Here is a 20,186-nt window from a genome sequence, read left to right on the forward strand (position 1 = left end):
CTGATGGAGCAGTGATGGTCTATTCGAAAGATTCAGGGTGATGTTGATGCCTTCCCCAAACCATCATTATCCCAGTAGTGAACTCTAAGTTCACAGTTTGATTGACTGCTCAAAAGGGTTATGAAAGGATTAGCTGCTTTTAATGTGAGCCTATAAATGCACATCTGTATGTTTTTGTAAGTGATTAAGCACTTGAGGGGTTTGAATGGTTTCATGAAATGGGGTGCTTTTTATTGCAGTAAAAGTCTGTCATAGATATTTAGACTTTTTTCAATCTTAACATGACTGCTGATGTCTGCCCATGCTGGATACGGGAAATTTGGAATGGAAGGTGTAAGAGTAAAGGGTGATGGGGCTTGGGTTGGCATGAGTTTGCATGAAAGTTGGCATTGGGACTTTAATGGGCCATGGGGGTGGCAGGGAGCAATGGTTAGCATGAGCTGGTATGGGAGCTAAAATAAAGCATGGGGTGGCTGGAGGGCATGAGCTTTGGCGTGAAGTGGTATTAAGTTGACGGGGGGGCTTTGAAGAAGAACGGGGGTAGCTGGGGACATTGGTTGGTATGGGTAGGCATTAAGCTGAAATGGGGCCATGGGGGTGGGGAGTGGTCTGGGGGTATACTTTCACAGTAAATTATCGTGGGGACATTGAGGCATTGCTGAAAGTCAATACAGGCAGGATTAAGATTCATAAGGAGGAGGTGTTAGCAATTCTGGAAAGTATGAAAATAGATAAGTCCCCTGGGCTGGATGGGATTTATCCTTGGGTTCTGTGGGAGGCTAGGGAGGAGATTGCAGAGCCTTTGGCTTTGATCTTTATATCATCATTGTCTATAGGAATATTGCCAGAAGACTGGAGGATAGCAAATGTTGTACCCTTGTTCAAGAAGGGGAGTAGAGACAACCCTGATAATTATAGACCAGTGAGTCTTACTTTTGTTGTGGGCAAAGTTTTGGAAAGGATTATAAGAGATGGGATTTATAATCATCTAGAAAGAAATAATTTGATTAGGGATAGTCAACACGGTTTTGTAAAAGGTAAGTCATGCCTCACAAACCTAATTGAGTTCTTTGAAAAGGTGACCAAAGAGGTGGATGAGGGTAAAGCAGTTGATGTGGTGCATATGGATTTCAGTAACGCGTTTGATAAGGTTCCCCACGGTAAGATATGGAGGCATGGGATTGAGGGTGACTTAGAGGTTTGGATCAGAAATTGGCTAGCTGTAGAAAGACAGAGGGTGGTGGTTGACGGGAAATATTCACCCTGGAGTTCAGTTACTAGTGGTGTACCGCAAGGATCTGTTTTGGGACCAATGCTGTTTGTCATTTTTATAAATGACCTAGATGAGGGTGTAGAAGGATGGATTAGTAAATTTGCAGATGACACTAAAGTCAGTGGAGTTTTGGACAGTGTGGAAGGATGTTGCAAGTTACAGAGGGACATAGATAAGCTGCAGAGCTGGACTGAGAGGTGGCAGATGGAATTTAATGTGAAAAAGTGTGAAGTGATTCACTTTGGCAGGAGTAACAGGAGTACAGAGTACTGGGCTAATGGTAAGATACTTGGTAGTGTGGATGAGCAGAGAGATCTCGGTGCCCATGTGCATTGATCCCTGAAAATTGGCACCCAGATTGATAGGATTGTTAAGAAGGTGTACGGTGTGTTAGCTTTTATTGGTAGACGGATTGAATTTCAGAGCCATGAGATCATGTTGCAGACGTACAAAACTCTGGTGTGGCCGCACTTGGAGTATTGCGTACAATTCTGTTCGCCACACTATAGGAAGGATGTGGAAGCATTGGAAAGGGTGCAGAGGAGATTTACCAAGATGTTGCCTGGTATCGTGGGAAGGTCTTATGAAGAAAGGCTGAGGGACTTGAGGCTGTTTTCGTTGGAGAGAAGAAGTTTAAGAGGTGACTTAATAGAGGCATATAAGATGATCAGAGGATTAGATAGAGTGGACAGTGAGAGCCTTTTTCCTCGGATGGATATGGCTAGCATGAGGGGACATAGCTTTAAATTGAGGGGTGATAGATATAAGACAGATGTCTGAGGTAGGTTCTTTACTCAGTGACTAGTAAGAGCGAGGAATGCCCTGCCTTCAATAGTAGTGGACTCGCCAACATTAAGGGCATTTAAATGGTCATTGGATAAACATATGGATGATATTGGAACAGTGTAGGTTAGATGGGCTTTAGATTGGTTTCACAGGTCGGCACAACATCGAGGGCCAAAGGGCCTGTACAGCACTGTAATGTTCTATGTTCTATGTAAGGTTGATGGAATGTGAGGCGTGTGAGCAAGTGAAATGTAATAAAACAACCAGGATAAATTCCCAGAGAACTAAGTTGGGCCTTTTAAACAGCCCGCCTTGACATTCAGCAACCTCTGTGCCTGCTTCTGATCTGCAATCTGTGTGCAGGGGCCTTACTTCATCCTGCACCTGCTCCCCTTCCAAGTAATTTGGAGGAGTTTCTCCTGAGAGGGGCAGCAAGCCAGGAAATCTCCTGATTCACACTTAATGCCACTGGTGCGAAAGTCCGAGTTGCAATGTCACACTTGTAGCCCAGAATCAAATTGAGAGACCTGCAAACTGCACAAAGATAGATTGTTGTATTTTTCATAATGGTGTTAACAGGGACATACAAAATATTTCGGGAAAGGAATAGATTCTGTAATATTTCAATCAGCAATTGTAGAAAAATAGTTAAATGAAAGGATTGAAAGAGAGTTAGTGTAAGATAATAGGTGATGTGGTTGAAAATGATTAGGCCTGGGGCATTGACCTGCAAAATTTCTGCGACAGTGTTCTGTGGCTGAGATGATTGGTCTTGAACAACCACAACCTTTGTGTTAGGTATGATGTCAGTGGTGGAGAGGTTTCCAGCTGATTCCCATTGACTTAAATTTTGGTAGGCCTCTTTGATGCTACGCTAGTTCAAATACTGCCTTTATATCAAGGGCAGTCGCTCTTTCTTCAGTTATGGAATTCAAGCTTGGATCACAGCGCCAGGGACCCTAGCTCAATTCCAGCTTCAGGTCCCTGTTTGTGTGGAGTTTGCACGTTCTCCTCGTGTCTGCATGGGTTTCCTCCGGGTGCTCCGGTTCCCTCCCATAGTGAGGAACCAAACCCAAAGATATGTGGATTAGGTTGATTGGTCATTCTAAATTGCCCCTCAGTGTCAGAGAGATTAGCAGGTTAAATATGAAGGTTACAGGAGTGGATGGGATTGTGATTGGTCTGACTCAGTGGGCCAAAGGGCCTCCTTCTGCACTGTAGGGATTCTATGATTCTATGAAGCTTAGTGTGTGATGAGATTTGGAGCCAATACTCAACGTCAAACACAAACTGGGCATTGGAGAACAGGTTAATGGTGAGTAAGTGCTGCTTGATAGCCCAGTCAACAGCACCTTCCAAATGTTTGCTGATGATTGAGAGGCTGACGCAGCAGTGATTGGTTGGACTGAATTTGTCCTGCTTTTCAGGACAAGATATACCTGGGCAGCTTTCCATATTATTGCATTGATGCCAGGGATGCAGCTGTACTGGAGCAGCTTGAAAGGAATGTGGGTAGTTCTCAGGGGGAAGCTGAGTTGGATATGTTCAGCATGTTGGGTGCAGCATACAGAATTTTACAACTGCACATGATAACAGATGCACACAGAATTAAACAATAATGTCCAAAAACACAAGGCCTAAGACAAATGTATTTGTAATTGTGACAGGATTCATGATTCTATCATTAAAGCACTTATATTTTCACGTTGCTTCTTGATAATTTTTCATTAAACAATACAATAAAAATCATCACCCAAAGTTGGAAACTCTCCTCACAAATTATGATGTAAATAACTGCAATAATTTAGTATCATTAATCAGCGAAGCTTTGGAAGAGAATGTATTTGGACACTGGTGACTAATTACAAGATTTTCATATTCCCTTCTTTCTGAAATGCATATGCTGCAGTATAGATCTCATCCAATTCTAATCAATCAATGTAATAAATAAATGGCAGCAGAGAAATGAGGATCACAGCACACAATATCCAGAGCTTGCAATATCCCTCAGGTTATATGACATTTGTCACCTACAAAATTACATAACTCTCGCTCCCAATGAGAAATGTATGAAATAATAACTTAACAAATTATACTAGCTGGGGTGGAACTTCAAAACCTAAAGCAAGTACTTTAGAATAATTTTATATCACACAGGTCACAATATGAATGTTACCTTCAGGGATATTGGAACATAGAAACTGGAAGCAGGAGTAGGCTATTTGGCCCTTCAAACCTGCTCCACCATTCATCTTGATTATGACTGATCATCAAATCCAATATCCTGATCTCCCTTCCTCCCATATTCCTTGATCCCTTTAGCCCCAAAAGCTATATTTAGTTTCTTCTTGAAATCAGACAAGGTTTTGGTCTCAACTACATTCTGTGGTGGTGAATTCCACACATTCATCACTCTTTGGGTGAAGAAATTACTCCTCAACTCAGTTCTAAAAGGTTTACCCCTTATCCTCAAATTATGACCCCTAATTCTGGACTCCCCAACCATTGGGAACATTCTTTCTGAATCTACCCTATCTGAACCTGTTAGAATTTTATAAGTTTCTATGAGATCCCCTTTCACTCTTCTAAACTCTAATTTATATAATCCTAACTGTCTCTCCTCAAATGACAGACCTGCCACCTCAGGAATCAACCTGGTAAATCTTTACTATACTCTCTCTATAGCAAGGACATCCTTCCACAGATATGGACGCCAAAACTACACACAATACTCCAGAGGTGGCCTCACCAATGCCCACAACAATTGCAGCGAAACATCCCCATACTCGAATCCTCTCATTATGAAAGCCAACGTACCATTTACCTTCTTTACTGCCTGCTGTACCTGCATGCTTATTTTCAGTGACTGATGCACAAGGACTCTCAGGTCTCATTGAGTATCCATCCCTTTCAATTTGCATTCATTCAAGTAATAATCTGTCTTCCTATTGTTACCAGAATGGATAACCTCATATTTATCTACAGTGTACTGCATTTGCCATGCAGATGCCCACACACTCAGCCTGTCCAAATCACGCCGAAGCATCTATCCTCCAGAGCTCACCTACCCACTCAACTTTGTATCAACCGTAAATTTGGAGATTATACATTTAGTTCCCTCTTCCAAATCATTAATATATGTGAACAGTTAGGGTCCTAGCACAGATGACTGCGGAATGCCACTAGTCACTGACTGCCAATCAGAAAAAGACTCATTTATGCCAGCTCTTTGCTTCTTATTTGCTAACCAGCTTTCTATCCATCTCAAGACATTACCTGCAATCCCATGTGCTTTAACTTTACAGAGTAGTTGGTTATGTGAGACCTCGTCAAAAGCCTTTTGAAAATCTAAATAAACCACATCCATTCGTTCTCCTCCGTCAACTCTACGTTGCATCGTCAAAAACTTCCAATAGATTTGTCAAGCATAAATCCACGCTGATTTTGTCTGATTATACCACTGCCTTCTTCTGTAGGTCTGCAACTTATTCTGTCATATAAGCATTTCCAATGGAACAATTTAATTGCTGTTACTAAATGCTCACATCAAACATGGATGGAGTTTAAGTTGCTTTCTTTCTGTTCGTATGTATGAGGCTTTCTTTTAAAGGCTGGATTGCTCAGGCCAGCATCGTTATTCTGTCTGGCAGAACTGGGAAACGATCTTAATCACCCCCCACCCGGGCCTAAACCATCCTTGCTGTTTTCCTTTATTTGTGCTGGGTGTTTCACCAAATGCAGACTCCTCTAACTCACTACACCAAAATGAGGAGGGATTTCTTCAGCCAGAGGTGTTGAATCACTACCTAACTAACCAGGAAGCCAAACTCGGTGCTGGGATTTGGAAGGGATTGTCCAAATGATGGTGAGTGATAAAAAGAGGTAGATGTTTCTGAAGATTGGAGCAGTACCCCGCTAATGTCTTGCCAAAAGTCAGAACTTTGTGTTACTGGCCAATCAGAAGGGAGAGTAGACCACTACAAGATGCTGTTCATCCACAAGGGAACCTGTGAACCAATAACCTTGGTTACCAGTGATAAATGCTATGCTGCCCACAGTATTTCCAGCAAGCACCTGTAAATAGGGGAGATGGGTGGGAAGTCTTTCAAGGGACCAGACCTACTTCCTCTTCCTTCCCACTCTCCCCACAAACACAGCAGGTATAGAAGTAAAAACCAGCAGGTGTTCTCACAGGCATGGGGGAGGGAAAGTTGCATGATGATGATATAATGGTAAGCTTTCGTGTCCACTTGTCATTCTGCATTGTGATCCTGCTTAATTAAAGTCAGTGACATGGAGGAAAAGTAGCCTCTTTGACCTTAATATTAATCTGAAGATGACTTCCAACCCAAGATGGAGATTCAAAAATCAATTGAACAACTCAGAATCTATGATCTCAACTCAGTTGTCCAAAGTAATAGTAATTTTCTGCTTACAATCCATCCATTGCAGAATTGACCTGAATGGCAGGCAATTTCTCCACCCGATTACTGGCCAAGCTTGATAGTGAAAACTTACTCCCCCAGTCCTCGCTCCTTTCTTATTTTCTGAAAATACCATCAGTCCCTACACCTCTGGAAGTCTAGAGCTTAGATTTGAAAGAGATTTTGCAATATAGTGCTTGTATAATAAGGTACAGAGACAAGTAATGAGTACTTTCAGAAGCCAATTTCTGTAATCTCTGTAATTCATTTCAAGAGGACCATTAAACAAAAGAAGGGGTGTACTGCTGAGGCTTTATAAGGCTCTGGTCAGACCACATTTGAAATACTGTGAGCAATTTTGGGCCCACTATCTAAGGAAAAGTGGGCTGGCCTTGAAGAGGGAGTAAAGGAAGTTCTTGAGAATGACCCCGGGAATGAAAGGATTGACATATGAGGAGAGTTTGAGGACTTGGGTCTCTACTCGATGAAGTTTAGAAGGATGAGGAGGGATTTTATTGAAACTTACAGAATACTGAAAGGCCTGGATAGAGTGGGTGTGCAGAAAATGTTTCCACTAGTAGGAGACATCAGGATTGGCGGGCACAACTTCAGAGTAAATGGACGACCCTTTAGAATCGAGATGAGGAAGAATTTCTTCAGCCAGAGATATTGAATCAGTGGAACTCTTTGCCACAGAGGGCTGTGGAGACCAAGTCATTGAGTGTATTTAAGATAGGGATAGATTGATTGTTGATGGTAAGGGAATCAAAGGTCCTGGGGAAAAGATGGCAGTATGAAGTTGAGAAACATATGAGCCATGATCAAATGGCAGAGCAGACTCAATGGGCCAAGTGGGCTAATTCTATTCCTATATCTTATGGTCTTATCTCCTTTAGCTCTCCAGCCCTGAGAGATGGGTATCTTAGCGTTCCTTTAAAAGTGGCCTCTTGCACACCACTGATTTTAATCACTCCATCATTGGCAACTGTGCCTTCAGCTGCTATGGAATTCCTCCTCTATCTTTCCTCTTTAAAGATGTTTCTTAAAACCTATCTCTTTGGTCAAGTTTTTCATCTTCTGCCCTAATATCTCTTTATGTGGCGGTGTCAAATTTGCTTGATAATACACACACTGTTCGAGGAAACTATCCCGGCAGCATTCCAAGAACTCTTCCTCGAGCCCCCCGCGTCCAACATGGGTCGACCAATCAATATGCAGATTGAAATCCCCCATAACTACGGCCGTCCCATTCCTGCACGCCGCACTTATTTGCGCGTTAACAGCCCGCCCCACCTCCAGATCATTATTCGGGGGCCTATAGACGACACCCACCAGCGTCTTCCTCTCTTTGCTGTTCCTAATCACCACCCACAACGATTCCACCCTCTGCTCCTTGGCTCCAATATCATCCCTTGCTACCACCGTGATGCTATCCTTAATCAGCAGAGCTACGCCCCCCCCCTTTTCCCTCCTGCCTATCCTTCCTAAACACTTGATAGCCCTGTACATTCAGCTCCCAGTCCCTGTCACCCTGCAGCCACGTCTCTGTAATGGCCACCAGATCGTATCCATTTGTGTCGATCTGCGCCACCAGCTCATCCACTTTATTCCGAAAGATTCGTGCATTCAGATAAAGCACTTTCATCCCAGCCTTCACCTGGACCCTATTTGCCGTAACGCCACCAACCATACTCACGCCCCCTACTCCCTCTATTCCCTACTCCCGCTAAGAGTAGTGGGCGAGATGAGGATTGGGAGAGGTTTAAATGTCAACAAAGATTGACAAAGAAGTTGATAAAGAAGGGTAGGAGAAACTATGAAGCTGGGCTAGCGCTACGATAGCAAGAGTTTTTATAAATATATAAAAAGGAAGAGGCTGGCTAGGGTGAATGTTGGTCCTTTAGAGGATGAGAAAGGGGACCTAGTGGTAGGGGATGAGGATATGGCTAAGGTATTGAATAACTTTTTTGTTTCTGTCTTCACGGAGGAGGACGTGAATAATTTGCCGGGTGTTAGCGATGGAAAGGTGGTAGGACTGGAGGGTCTTAATGACATTACTGTTACTAGAGAGGCGGTGCTCGACAGACTGGAGGGGCTGATTGTGGACAAATCCCCAGGACCGGATGGAATGCATCCGAGGGTTCTGAAAGAAATGGCGGAGGTGATAGTGGATGCCTTGGTGGTTATTTTCCAGACGTCGCTGGATTCCGGGGAAGTGCCGGATGATTGGAAAACGGCTAATGTTACGCCGTTGTTTAAGAAGGGTGCCAGGCAAAAGGCAGGGAATTATAGGCCGGTTAGTTTAACGTCTGTGGTGGGTAAAATGTTAGAATCTGTCATTAAGGAGGAAATTGCGAGGCATCTTGAAGGGAATTGCTTGATAGAGCAGACGCAGCACGGTTTCATTAAAGGGAAGTCGTGTCTGACAAATTTACTGGAATTCTATGAGGATGTGTCTAGGGCGGTGGATAGAGGAGAGCCGGTGGATGTGGTCTTTCTAGATTTTCAGAAGGCGTTTGACAAAGTACCTCACAAGAGGTTATTGCAGAAGGTCGAGGGACATGGAGTTGGGGGTAGGGTGTTAGCGTGGATAGAGGATTGGTTGTCAAATAGGAGGCAGAGAGTGGGGGTCAACGGATGCTATTCGGATTGGCGGATGGTGACTAGTGGAGTGCCCCAGGGGTCGGTGCTGGGGCCTCAGCTTTTTACCATTTATATAGATGATCTGGAGGAGGGAACCGAGTGTAGGGTGTCGAAATTTGCTGATGACACCAAGATAGGGGGAACGGCAAATTGTGTGGAGGGTGTGGAGAGTCTGCAGAAGGATCTAGATAGGCTGGGCGAATGGGCCAGGAAATGGCAAATGGAATTTAATGTTGGCAAGTGTGAGGTGGTCCACTTTGGTAGGAAGAATGGTAGGAAGGACTATTACTTACGGGGCGAAAAACTGCAGCAGGCGACGGTGCAGAGGGACCTCGGGGTCCTTGTGCATGAGTCGCAAAAACCCAGCTTGCAGGTGCAGCAGGTGGTCAGGAAGGCGAATGGGATGCTGGCCTTCATAGCGAGGGGGATTGAATATAAAAGTAGGGAGGTCTTGCTGCAGCTGTATAGGGCATTGGTGAGGCCGCAGCTGGAGTACTGTGTGCAGTTTTGGGCACCGCACCTGCGCAAAGATATTTTGGCCTTGGAGGGAGTGCAAAGGAGGTTTACTAGGCTGATACCGGAGTTGAAGGGGTTGAGCTATGAGGAGAGGCTGAATAAACTGGGCTTGTACTCGTTAAGAGTTTAGAAGAATGAGGGGAGATCTCATTGAGACTTATAAGATGATGAATGGGATGGATAGGATAGAGGTGGAGAGACTCTTCCCGCTCAAAAAAGACAGTAGGACTAGGGGGCACAGCCTCAAGATAAAAGGGGGGCGGTTTAGAACGGAGTTGAGGAGGAACTTCTTCACTCAAAGGGTGGTGAATCTCTGGAATTCTCTGCCCATTGAAGTGGTGGAGGCTGCCTCGCTAAATATTTTTAAGACGCGGGTTGATGGGTTTTTGATAAGAGAGGGGATTAAGGGTTATGGGGAGAAAGCGGGAAAGTGGAACTGAGCAGCGACAGATCAGCCATGATCTTATTGAATGGCGGGGCAGGCTCGAAGGGCTAGATGGCCTACTCCTGCTCCTATTTCTTATGTTCTTATGTTCTTATACTCCTGAGGAGCACTTTATGTCCCTTTACCACATTAAAGATGCCACATAATTGCAAGTCGTTTCTGCTTATCATTGTTTTAAGTGTTCATTGTGTGGAAAATAAAAGTGAGCTGGAACAGGAAACAGGAATGGGCATGACTCAATGCAGTGGAAGATAATTCAGTGTAACCTAGCTGGAGCTGGCATTTCTTTTCTTTTGAAGTGAGTCAGATATTATCAAAGTTTACTTCAATTGTGGTACTGCATAATACTTCAAAAATCCAAATAATTGAAATGTTGGTTCTAGTGAATCCAAAATACCATACTTTAGTAGTGTATGACCTACATGGGGGTTCGTGGTTGACCACATTTTTCTCATTGGTATGCTTGGAATAAATTAGCTGTCAGCAATCAGGGTTTATATGTGAAAACTAGTATAAGATAATCTTTACATTCCAATGGACAATTGGAACATAATGTGCTTGTATTCACTCTAAACATTCCACGTACAAGATTGAAGAAGTAAGTTTATCATCAAATTTTACATTCATAGTTCTATATTAGTGCCACCTGCATAAACCGTATAAGCAAGTTGCAGTACCAGAAATATACAGACCTTGCCAGGTTGCCAAGGTATGAAACCTGATTAACATTCCTTTGTTTCAGCTCTGCAAGCCATATCTGGCACTTTCACCTTCCCAATTCTGTCATTTAGTCAGAGGATTTACATATTTGCCCATTAGAGCAAGGGAGATATCAATAGCTGTCTTCCCAACAACTGCTGTCTATTGTAACAATGCAATGTTTCTTCCTCTCATCCTGATTTGATTTGACTTATTATTGTCACATGCAGATTTTGCAGACATTGCTCGCAACAGCCTGGAAAGAATCTGGTGCATTTATGTCCATAGACACAGTTACCTTCACAGCCACTGGCAATGCTGTCTTCGCTCTGCTCTGAGGCTGTTGTTGTGACTTTAACAGGTAACAGATCTCAGTGAGCAGAGACGTTTGGCACACTCGCCGGAATTTTACTGCCTCAGCTGCCCGAAGCTCGTAAGATCCTGCCCGAGGCCAACGGAGAATGCCGTTCTGTCAGCCTTGCCCATCCCAATTCTGGGGTTGGTGAGGCGGTAGAATTCCGGCCACTGTACCTAAATGAGATAGAACATAGAACATTACAGCACAGTACAGGCCCTTCAGCCCTCGCTGTTGCGCCGACCAGTGGAACCAATCTAATGACCCTCTAACCTAAACTATTCCAATATTATCCACATGTTTGTCCAATGACCATTTGAATGCCCTTAAAGTTGGCGAGTCCACTACTGGTGGAGGTAAGAGAATTGCTCCCTGAAGATCTTGGGTGGTAATTGCCTTTTGCTGGGAGCCCTTCCCTCTCGCTTCCCTCTCCCTCTCCCAACAGCTTGTCCTCCAATGTGTTGCTTTTACCTTTTCTCCCTGTAGACAAAGGGGGATACAAACCATTGCAACTACTGGTAGCAATTGGTCTGTGCAGGAGCAGTGACCAGGAATTTTACCGCGGGGTGGGAGAGGCTCACAGAACGAAATTCTCCATTGGCCTCGGGTGGGATTTTACAAGCCTTGCCTGAGCAAGGTCGTAAAATACTGGCACATCTGAAGTCAGAGTCAAGTCTTTCACCACCTGCTACACAATTCCGTGCCAACTTCAGCAACTTTGACCAAGTATATACAAACACAGCAAAAGCCAATAGAAATCAATCAGCAAATAATTTATAAGCAGTTAGTGATCACTTAAAATAGCTCTGGTAGGACCCCTCATGTCGGTGAATGTATGTTACGCTGTACAAGGTTAAGAGAGGTTGCTAGATGGAGGGGTGAACTCCTAAATGGCAATGGCATTAAATCAGCATTACATGCTGATTGATATAATGATCTGCCTATTTTGCATTCTTCAGCCACATGCTCCCTGAGTCTTCCCAAGGTGGAATCTGGCAGAGCTCACACCAGAGATGTGCATTCAAGCACCGTATCTGTCATTTTAGTACCAAAACTGCATTTGTAGCACCAAAAATACAGGTGCTACTCATTTAGCAGTCATGGTCCACTTAGAGGAAATATCATCAAGTCAACTATATGAGGAGTTATTGGAGAATGTCTAAAACATAAGTATTGAGTATATAGTATAATAATACACTCGGATGCTGTATTTTCATTTTATGTGGAACTATATATCTAAGCATAAGTGATATGCATAGACACATTGATGTAGCAAATCTGAAATATGATTTCTATGTTATTTGTTTATTGAGTTTTGTAGACCTTCCACATTTCCAACCCTAAGACTTTGGAAGGTCTCTGTCTTTTCTGGTCATGTTCAATAAGATGCTTGTTCTGCCTTTTACTCTGCTGTTTTCTTTTAGTGAGTTGGTGCGATTTGGGGCTGCACTGTTTCACTGATGAAAAATCTTTTTAAAAACATTCTCTTTCCCGTCATATCATTAGCAGAATCTTGCTTATTTCACACAAACTGTTTTACCTTTTACATTCTCTGCAAACCTCTGTATAAAGCCCCTGTCGGTGGGTTTGAACATAGAACCCTACAATGCAGAAGCAGGCCATTCTTTCCATCAGTGTGCACTGACCACAATCCCACCCAGACCCTGACCCCATAACCCATGCATTTACCTTAGCTGGCCTTCTGGCACTAAAGGGCAATTTAGCATGGCCAATCCATCTAACCCACACATCTTTGGAGTGTGGGAGGAAACCGGAGCACCTGGAGGAAACCCACATAGACATGGGGAGAACATGAAAGCCCCACACAGGCAGTGACCCAAGGACGGAATTGACCCTGAGTCCCTGGCATTTTGAGGCAGCAGTGCTAACCACTGTACCACCACGTGCCATCAATAAACTGATGGCGGGTGAGAGGCAAGAATATGGTGGAAAGCCCAGAAATTGTTTTCACGACAGCACGAATCTCCAGCAGGGATCTCAGCACTGCTAGCAGAGACCGTTTGCCCAATGGTTCATTGTGGGAACCCCATTATTATCATTGACGGGCACAATCAAGCTGTAAAAACCTGCTAGCGTTTAAGCCACTTTGGAAGTCCCCTTCGATTCTCTGTATTCCCCCACTGAGTTACAAAATTCTTTCATATTTCACAATAATGTACATGGAGCTCACATTCCTTCACCATGTCACACGTGTTGCTGTGGACCAGGTGGAGAAACCTATAATTGATATTAAAAGTATCCTGGTTTTTTTTACAATGCTGTTGACAGGAATGGAAACGAGAGAAAATAGGGAAAAATAATAGCTTCTGTAATTTTTTAAAAAAACAATTGTGCACAGCACAGTGAAAATATCAAACAGTATAATTTGCACTGATTTTGTAGCATGTCAGCTGCATGAAAGGGGTTAAAGAATTAACATTGCAATGGTCCCTTGATTCACTATATATTTACTTTCTCACTAATAAAATCCCAATCCAATGTGAATGTTTATAGAGGTTTCTCCCAATTGTCTACTATAATCTTGAACGAAGAACTGTGGACACAGTGGAAAATAATGCAAAGAGAGTTTGCACTGTTTTTTTGGGGTTTTTATGGTTCTTCCATTTATGTTTTGTCAGGAGAACTCAGGTAGAAATTACCACCCCCACCCCATCCCATCTGATTGGTGTATCAAAAATAACTTCAATAAGCAACTTGTCTCAGTGGCAGTGCCAAGTACGAAATGTGTATTTTTATTGTTACTGTCATATTATATTCTCTGAACAGAAGGGAAAAGGTTATAATAAATATTTAATAAAATATAAAATGCATGAGACATGAAAGGTACACCAAAAAATGAGTGCCTGCTGAATATAAAACCTTTTTTTGCAGTAATCAAAGAAGGAAAATATCAAGATAGTTAATAACAATGTGATTTGTTCTAATGTAACAGCCAGCTTTGATAGTTTAGTTAGATTAACAGCAGTATGTCTTTTCCATGTTACCCTACATATTGTAAGAAGTCTGACAACACCAGGTTTAAGTCCAACCGGTTTATTTGATAGTAAACTCACAAGCTTTCGGGGTTTGCCCCTTCGCCTGACTTCACCAATACACATCTCTTTAACCTGTGCTTAAGCCTCTCTCCACTCACAGTGCCTGTACCTTTAAGACTTGATTACCTGTAAAGACTCGCATTCCAACCATTATTTTGTAAATTGAGTTTGTGTCTTTATATGCCCTGTTTGTGAACAGAATTCCCACTTACCTGACGAAGGGGCAAACCCCGAAAGCTTGTGAGTTTACTATCAAATAAATCGATTGGACTTAAACCTGGTGTTGTGAGACTTCTTACTGTGTTTACCCCGGTCCAATGCCGGCATCTCCACATCGCTCTACATATTAGCAGACTCGCACTAGTTACAAACAACCCACAAACTTTCAAAATAAATCAGAGCTGTTTGTACTCATGTAAAACATAGAATATCTATTAGTTATTCCAGAACAGATAGAGGGACATGTAGGCTGTCACTCGACAGAGCCCTGCAACAACTGCAATTATCTTTTTGCAAATGAACTCAATTTCACCAGTCATTAGACCTATTTTTTTAAGTTCTGAAAGCAAATTAAATCAATTTCTTTGACATTTGAATGACTAGTAGTCACAATAAAGACTATAAATGTCAGAACGCATTGAAATGTTCTTGCCAAATGATAAATCATTAGAAGTTAATTGTAGTTCATCATAAGATGCTTGTCATTGGCATTTATAATGTAAATAGGTTCCATACCCCCTGGGTTAACCAATATCAAGAATATTCTATACATATGTTGGCAGAGATTTTAACTGATGTCAATTCTATCAGTTTAATTTTGTTTATAATATTTTCAAAAACAAGATAAATGATTTCTTCTATTATTTAAAATGCTTCCTGGGTCCGAGGAGGATTACCATGTTGTTAACTCTTCTTATGGATACGTTCTTTATTCACTTCCCAAAAGCACATTTTAAATTCCCACATGAAATGCTGTGGTACTATATTATTGCCATCTGGTGGAGCAGAGGACACATTACACACAGACCAATTGTCACAATCCAAACATAATGTCAAAATGCTGGCGTTGGACTGGGGCAAACACAGTAAGAAGTCTCACAACACCAGGTTAAAGTCCAACAGGTTTATTTGATAGCAAAAACCACTAGCTTTCAGAGCTCTGCTCCTTCGTCAGTTAAGTGGGAATTCTGTTCACAAACAGGGCATATAAAGACACAAACTCAATTTACAAAATAATGGTTGGAATGCGAGTCTTTACGGGTAATCAAGTCTTAAAGGTACAGGCATTGTGAGTGGAGAGAGGCTTAAGCACAGGTTAAAGAGATGTGTATTGTCTCCTGCCAGGACAATTAGTGAGATTTTGCAAGCCCAGGCAAGTCGTGGGTGTTACAGATAGTGTGACATGATCCCAAGATCCCAGTTGAGACCATCCTCATGTGTGCGGAACTTGGCTCTCAGTCTCTCCTCAGCAACTCTGCAGTTGTGTGTCATGAAGACCGCCTTAGAGAATACTTACCTGAAGATCAGAGGCCGAATGACCGTGACCGCTGAAGTGTTGGCCAACAGGAAGAGAACACTCTTGCAGCGATCGATCGACAGTTACGACGCACCACAGCAAAAAACCGCACCAGCCTCCTCAGAAGACAAACACGGAACACGGAGGACAGAGTACCTTTCGTTGTCCAGTGATTTCCCAGAGCAGAGAAGCTACAATATCTTCTCTGGAGCCTTCAACATGTCATTGATGAAGACGAACATCTTGCCAAGGCCACCCCCACACTGTCTTCAAACAACTGCACAATCTCAAACAGACCATTATTTGCAGCAAACTACCCAGCCTCCAGGAGAACAGTGACCATGACACCACACAACCCTGCCACAGCAACCTGTGCAAGACATGCCGGATCATCGACACGAATGCCATCATCTCACATGAGAACACCATCCACCAGGTACACAGTACATACTCTTGCAACTCGCCAACGTTGTCTACCTGATACGCTGCAGGAAAGGATGTCCCAAGGCATGATACACTAGGGAGACCATGCAGACGCTATGACAACGGATGAATGAACACCGCTCGACAATCACCAGGCAAGAGTGTTTTCTTCCTGTTGGAGAACACTTCAGCGGTCACAGGCATTCGGTCTCTGATCTTCGGGTAAACGTTCGCCAAGGTGGCCTTCACAACACACGACGATGCAGAGTCGCTGAGCAGAGACTGATAGCCAAGTTCCGCACACATGAGAATGGCCTCAACCGGGATTTTGAGTTCATGTCACACTATCTGTAACCCCCACGACTTGCCTGGGCTTACAAAATCTCACTAATTGTCCCAGCTGGAGACAATACACATCTCTTAATGTTCTGTCCACTCACTCTGTACCTTTAAGCCTTGATTACCTCTAAAGACTCACATTCCAACTATTATTTTGTAAATTGAGTTTGTGTCTTTATGTGCCCCCTTTGTGAACAGAACTCCCACTTATCTGACAAAGGAGCAGTGCTCTGAAAGCTAGTGGCTTTTGCTACCAAATAAACATGTTGGACTTTAACCTGGTGTTGTGAGACTTCTTACAATCCAAACAGCCAGTTAACATCAGCAACAGCCTGTTTTAATAAATGACAAGCTAGGCTAGTGCCAATGTAGACTGAAGCGTGGAAAATAAATACATTAATTATCATTATATTTATTATGGGATATCATTTTGGTTACAAAACCATTTTGCCAAAAACCTCTAGCAGTACAGCAATATTGCATTTGGTAACATTGCATGTAGAAAATTGTCCAGCTATGTCCTGTCCACAAAAAGGCAGGACAAATCCAACCTGTCCAATTACCACCCCATTAATCTACTCTCAATTATCAGCAAAGTAATGGAAGGTATTGTCGACAGCACTATTAAGCGGCACTTACACAACAATGACCTGCTCTCTATGCCTAACCATCTTCACCTGCTTCATCAATAGATCAAAAGTAGAGATTTTCACTCATAATTGCACAATGATCAGCACCATTCTCAACTTAATGAAACAGTCCCTGTCCATATGCAGCAAGACCTGAACAATATTCAGACAAGTAACATTTGCACCACACAAGTATCATATCCAACAAGAGAACATCTAATGGCTCTCCTTGAAATTCAATAGCATTACAGTCACTGAATTCCCCCACTATCAAGCATCCTGGGGGTTACCATTGACATATAAATGCTGCAGCTACATGGGTAAAGACAGAGGCTGTGAGTTCTGTGGTGAGTAATTCACGTCCTGACTCTCCAAAGCCTGTCCACATCGGCAAGGCTCAAGTTAGGAGTGTGATGGATTACTTCCAATTTGCCTGGATGAGTGCAGCTCCAACAACACTCAAGAAGCTGGGCACCATCAAGGCCAACTAGCCCATTTGATTGGCACCCGATCCATCACCTTAAACATTTACTCCATTCACCAGTGAAGCACAGTGACAGCAGTGTATACCATTTACAAGATGCATTGTAGTAACTCACCAAGGTTCCTTCAACAGCACCATACAAACACGCAACTTCTATCAGATAGACGGACAAAGAAAGCAGATACATGGGAACACCATCATCTTCATTTTACCTTCCACATCACACACTATCCTCACTTGAAACTCTATCACCTTCCCTTCACAGTGGCTGGGTAAAAAACCTGAATTCCCTTGCTAAGAGCACTGTGGGTGTTCCTACAACACATACATAGAAACAGACATAGAAAATAGAAGCAGGAGTAGGCCATTCAGCTCTTCGAGCTTGCTTCATCATTCATTTAGATCATGGCTGATCATCAAATTCAATACCCTGATCCCGCCTCCCCCCCAATTCCTTAATCCCTTTAAACCTAAGAACTATATTTAATTCATTCTTGAAATCACACAATGTTTTGACCTCAACTACTTTCTCTGGTAGTAAATTTCATAGATTCCACATGGACTGCAGCAGTTCAAGGAGGCACCTCAACATCACTTTCTCAAGAACAGCGAGGGATGGGCAATAAATGCCAACAATGCCCACATCCCATGAACAAATACATTTTATTAAGTCTCGTAGTTATGATATTGGACCAGAGGTCATGAAATCAAATCCAACTTTAGTATATGATTAAATGGAATTCTAGCTTTCCTAAGCTAAACAGAGAGGTGAGCCAATCAGCTGCAGTCCTATTTCCTTAGCGTTATTCACTAATTAAGGTGGAAAGGACCTAAGTAGAGAGTGGTTAGGGAAGACTTGGGCTTGACTGTATTTTTCAATTATGAATTTCACACATTGGCAGAAAAATAATGCATTCTGGGGTACTAGCTAGCATGCTTTTGTCATATATCACAAGATAATAAAGCTTTCCATATCTTATAGTGAATCCTGAAAAGCAAATGACAGGAAGTAATTGTTCAGCCTAAGGGACCTTTGGATTTTCCTTATTAATCACCTCACAGCTATGTCAAACTCCATCTTCTGATAATGCTGGCAGATCAATAGTTACAATGCTCACAGGGAATTAGTGACTTTAAAAGATAAAACTTACTTGTGAATAAAAATCGATTTTTAAGAAGTCTGCTTCATCCCTTTCAGAATAAATAATGACAGCCGCAACAAAGAAAAAGAGGCTTCATGACAAATCCCAGAGTAAACAGCAGGCACAAGAGAGACATTCATCTCGATTCTTTACTCCCCTATTATTATCAATGTAGTAAATATAACCTGTTCAAACTCACATAAAGCAAAGAAAGACACAAGAAGCACCCTGGATGTGGGTTGTTAAATATGTGTTCAATCTATAAGTGAGGAAAATTTTATGCAGATGGTGGTGCATCTTAAATTTTGACTTGATTTCTTCACAGAAGAAATAATTATTCTGACAATACTCTCTCTTCCTGTATTGCTTTTCCCAGTTTAACAACACAGGTCAAGGAAGCATCTGCAGTCAGGCTATTATGCTGGTTACTGATGGAGCCGTGGATACTTATGATACAATATTTGCAAAATACAACTGGCCAGATCGAAAGGTAAGCTGTGAATGTTTTACATCCTATTTTAGCCTTCTGTTATCGTCATAAAATTTCTTGAAATGGGGGGCAGAACTTCTTGGTTTCAAGCAATTCATAGTTTAGCTCCTTTACTCATGTAGGGTCAAAACATTAAAGCATGCAGCAGTGTTCTACAGAACAGAATACACACACGTATCAATGTTGCCACAGCGCTACAAACTGTATGTTCCAAATGTTCAAATCATAATCAACATTCTCTCTCTTTGTTCATGAGAATCACAAGCCAATCAAAATATTGGGCATTGATCAAACTAATTGGTGCAACTTGGTTTACTTTGTTGGATTTTTGGCTGACATATGTTTAATCTCACTTGATCATTGAGGGTGTTCCTGTACCAATGGTGAGTTTCACACTCCATAAACTGCTGTAAAGCTGTTTTCCTATTGGGAAATATGAATATTTGTAAATCCAGCAATTTACTCACTCAGATGTAAAGAAAACAAGGTGATAACATTTTTTGGTACATTCCAGCATATGTCTTCTTCAGGTTGACCCTTGATGACATATCTATGAATTTATATATGGACTTCCATTCATAGAATCCCTACAGCACAGAAGAAGGCTATTCAGCCTGTCAAGTCTGTACCGACCACATTCCCACCCAGGCTCTATTCCTGTAACCCCATACATTTACCCTGCTAATCCCCCCTGACATTAAGGTCAATTTATCATGGCTAATTAACCTAACCTGCACATCTTTGCATGTGGGAGGAAACTGGAGCACCCAGAGGAAACCCACGCAAGGATGGGGAGAATGTGCAAACTCCACACAGATAGTTACCTGAAGCTGGAATTGAACCCGGGTCCCTGTCACTGTGATGCAGCAGTGCTAACCACTATGCCACCATGCCACCAACCTTCAGTTCCACGAACAGCCTTCCTCCCATCCCATTTAACAAACCCTAGTCAACAGCTCGACTTCT

The 20,186-nt window shown here is 42.5% G+C and overlaps 1 protein-coding gene across 2 annotated transcripts in view; it reads left to right on the forward strand.

The window, feature by feature from the left end:
- The window catches only part of cacna2d3a (calcium channel, voltage-dependent, alpha 2/delta subunit 3a), a 776,701-nt gene that overhangs the window by 420,636 nt on the left and 335,879 nt on the right, over positions 1-20,186 (forward strand). For both annotated transcript variants that reach the window (XM_080182611.1, XM_080182617.1), the window contains exon 11: positions 19,107-19,220. In XM_080182611.1, coding sequence (XP_080038737.1) covers positions 19,107-19,220 — 114 coding nt within the window. The remainder of the gene's footprint in view (positions 1-19,106; positions 19,221-20,186) is intronic.

The sequence above is a fragment of the Carcharhinus amblyrhynchos genome, chromosome 3 (genome assembly GCF_965287045.1).
Source record: "Carcharhinus amblyrhynchos chromosome 3, sCarAmb.v2.hapA, whole genome shotgun sequence".
Lineage (NCBI taxonomy): Eukaryota > Metazoa > Chordata > Chondrichthyes > Carcharhiniformes > Carcharhinidae > Carcharhinus > Carcharhinus amblyrhynchos.